Source organism: Mesitornis unicolor, unplaced genomic scaffold (genome assembly GCF_000695765.1).
Source record: "Mesitornis unicolor isolate BGI_N332 unplaced genomic scaffold, ASM69576v1 scaffold37172, whole genome shotgun sequence".
Taxonomy (NCBI): Eukaryota; Metazoa; Chordata; class Aves; order Mesitornithiformes; family Mesitornithidae; genus Mesitornis; species Mesitornis unicolor.
The window spans coordinates 708-3,774 of record NW_010169158.1 but is presented as its reverse complement, the minus strand read 5'-3'; the positions used below and the strand labels follow the sequence as shown (position 1 = coordinate 3,774).

General features: G+C 60.8%; 1 protein-coding gene across 1 annotated transcript in view; it reads right to left on the bottom strand.

Moving 5' to 3' along the window:
- The window catches only part of LOC104536605 (putative all-trans-retinol 13,14-reductase), a gene marked incomplete at its 3' end in the record, with an annotated part of 2,987 nt that extends 329 nt beyond the window's left edge, over positions 1 to 2,658 (bottom strand). The window contains exons 1-4 of the mRNA XM_010179269.1: positions 2,493 to 2,658; positions 1,790 to 1,972; positions 1,146 to 1,375; positions 374 to 560 (exon numbers count right to left, since the gene is read on the bottom strand). Of these exons, the coding sequence (XP_010177571.1) occupies positions 374 to 560; positions 1,146 to 1,375; positions 1,790 to 1,972; positions 2,493 to 2,658 (766 nt within the window). The remainder of the gene's footprint in view (positions 1 to 373; positions 561 to 1,145; positions 1,376 to 1,789; positions 1,973 to 2,492) is intronic.
- Positions 2,659 to 3,067: the final 409 nt, after the last annotated feature.

Here is a 3,067-nt window from a genome sequence, read left to right as displayed (position 1 = left end):
CTTCCCTATCACGATTCCCCCCTCCCCTATCACAACACACAGCTATCACGACACAGCCTTCCCCTATCACGATAGGGCTCTCCCCTAGTGCAACAGAGCCCTCCCATATCACAGCACATCCCTTCCTGCTGCAACAAAGCCCTCCCCGTCAGGATACAGCCCTCACCATCGCAACACAGCCCTCCCCTATCAGGATAGTGCCACCCCCTGTCACGACATGGCCCTCCCCTATCATGACACAGCCTCCCCTATTGCAACACAGCCCTCCTCCCTCAGCAGGGCTCCCCCCCTCCATAGTGACAGTGTCCTCCCTTATCGTGACATGGCCCTCCCCTACCGCGACAGTCCCCTCCCTGTCGCGACAGCCCCTGACCGTAGAAGAGGCAGCTGCGCAGGTGGGGGTCGGCCGTCAGCTGGGCCACGGCGTCGCTGTGGCTGGTGGCCGCCATGCGGAACACGGGCGAGAGGCGGTGGAGGAGCCCGGTGCGGAGCAGGAGCGCGGCCACCCAGTGCGGCACCAGCTTCAGCACCGCCAGCAGCGCCACGTGTCGCGACATCATCTGCGTGGGAACAGTGTCCCGTGTCACCCCCAGCCGTGGTCACACCGCTGCGTCCTCGGGACGGTCACTGCCGTGAGCCCAGCACCCATCCCTGCCATGCCCACCACCCGTGTCCCACCATCCCCATCACTTGTCCCCACTACACCCAATGGCTGTGTCCCCATCACAACCATCGTCCTTGTCCCCAGAGTGCCCGTCACTTCCATCCCATGCCATGATCATCGCCAGAGTCCCCTCCAAGACCATCACCCTTGTTCCCAACATCCCCACTGCCCCTTTCCCACCATGCCCACCATTCATGTCTTCACCATCCCCATCACTTGTACCCAACACACCCAGTGCTTGTGTCCCCACTGTGCCCATCACCCTTGTCCCCAACATGCTCATCACTTCTGTCCCATGCCATGACCATCACCTGCGTCCCCTCCATGCCCATCGTGCCACCACCTGCACAACGATGTCCCCAGGTTCTCTCACCATGGAGTGCCTGGTGCTACCACCCACACCATAACATCCCCAGATTCTCCCACCTTGGAGACCCTCATGTGTCACCTCCTGCACCACGATGTCCCCATGCTCCCCCACCTTGGAGATCCTCATGAACTCCTTGATGGCCTCCTTCTCTGCAGGGAACTGCTCCTCCAGGGTGGCGGCGAAGGTGGCCTTGCCGGCGCGGAGCTGGTAGCGCCGGTGGCCCAGGACCACCTCGTCATAGGGGTCAGGCAGGCGCTGCCAGCACAGTTGCCCGTCCGTCAGCTGGTCCAGCGCCACACGCAGCATGCTGCCCTCATGCATCTGCCCCACGTAGTGGATGCCTGCGGGACCGAGGGAGTCAACTGGGGTGAACTGGGGACAGGAGCGTATGTCCCCTGCTTGGGGACACAGGGAGGGATCCCCCTGCGGTGGCAGACAGGGGATTTGTGTGTTTGGCTTTCAGCTGCTGGCGGGGACCTTGGGGGTGGCGGGGACTGGGCTGCGAGCATGGCATGCACATGGCATGCGTGTGCTGCACGGACACGTGTTGCACATACACACTGCATGCTAACAGCATGTGAACTGCATGCACACACCGCATACGTGGCATGCGAACAGCATGTGTATTGCACGCACACATTGCACACATGCTGCATGCAAACAGGACATGCATTGCATGCACACACATGCACACACTGCCTGCACACGTGTGGAGATGCCCACACAGGCACATGGGGGCACAGGGGGGTCCTTACCGACGTCGAACTCGCTGCCGTGCTCCTGGAAAGTGTGGCAGCAGCCCCCAGCCTGGTCGTGCTGCTCCAGCACCAACACCCGTTTGCCCACCTTGGCCAGGGTCCCGGCTGCCGTCAGCCCCCCTATGCCGCTGCCGATCACCACCGCGTCCAGCGCCGCCGGCACCCGCTGGGCGCCGACCCCTGCGCACACACCCGTGTGTGGGGCTTGAGCACACGTCTGTGCACGACACCACCCGTCCTCATCGCATGGGGACATGTGGATGGACAGCATGGCCAGGGTGCAATGGGATGGACAGACAGAGGGACAGACAGATGGACACACAGACAGACAGACAAATGGACATACGGACAGATGCAAGGACACATGGACAGACACACAGACACGTGGATGGACACATGGACAGACAGAGACAGGGATGGACAAATGGACACACGGATGGACACAGACACACGGACACAGAGACAAGGATGGACAAATGGACACATGGTTGGACACACAGACAAAGGGACACACAGGTGAACACAAGGACAGATAGACAGACACACGGACACAGACAGACACATGGACAGATGGACACATGGACGGACACAGGGACAGACAGACAAATGGACACATGGACAGATGGACACACAGATGACCACAAGGACAGATAGATGGACACACTGATGGACACACGGACACACAGCCCCCAGCACTCACCCCGCTTCAGGACCCTGTCACGGGCTTGCTGCTCCATCACCAGCGGCCGGGGGGGCCCTGGGGGTGGCTGGGCAAAGGGGTTGCCAGCCGGGGCCAGCAGCCGATGGGCCACCAGCCCCAGTGTCAGCGTGCCCACGGCCACCAGCAGCAGCAGCGTGAGCCACATGGCTGCCACCGCACACAGCACCGGACAGACACCGCACCGTATGGCCCTGGCGCCTTACAGTCCCGGCGCCTTAAAGACACGGCAGCTTATGGTCACGGCGGCTTATGGACCGAGATTATGGACACCTTATAGCCAAGCGGCTTACAGCCACCACAGCCGCTTAGAGCCACTGCAGCTTAAAGCCACAGCAGCTTAGAGCCACAACACCTTAGAACCATAGCACCTCATAGAAATGGCAGCTTAGAGCCATGGCAGCCTAGAGCCACGACAGCTTAGAGCCACAGCACCCTGTGGCTGTGGCACCTTATAGTCATGGCACCCTATGTCCATGGGATACTATAGCTATGGTACCTTATAGCCACAGCACACTATAGCTGTGGCACCATATAGCCCCAGCACCTTATAGCTG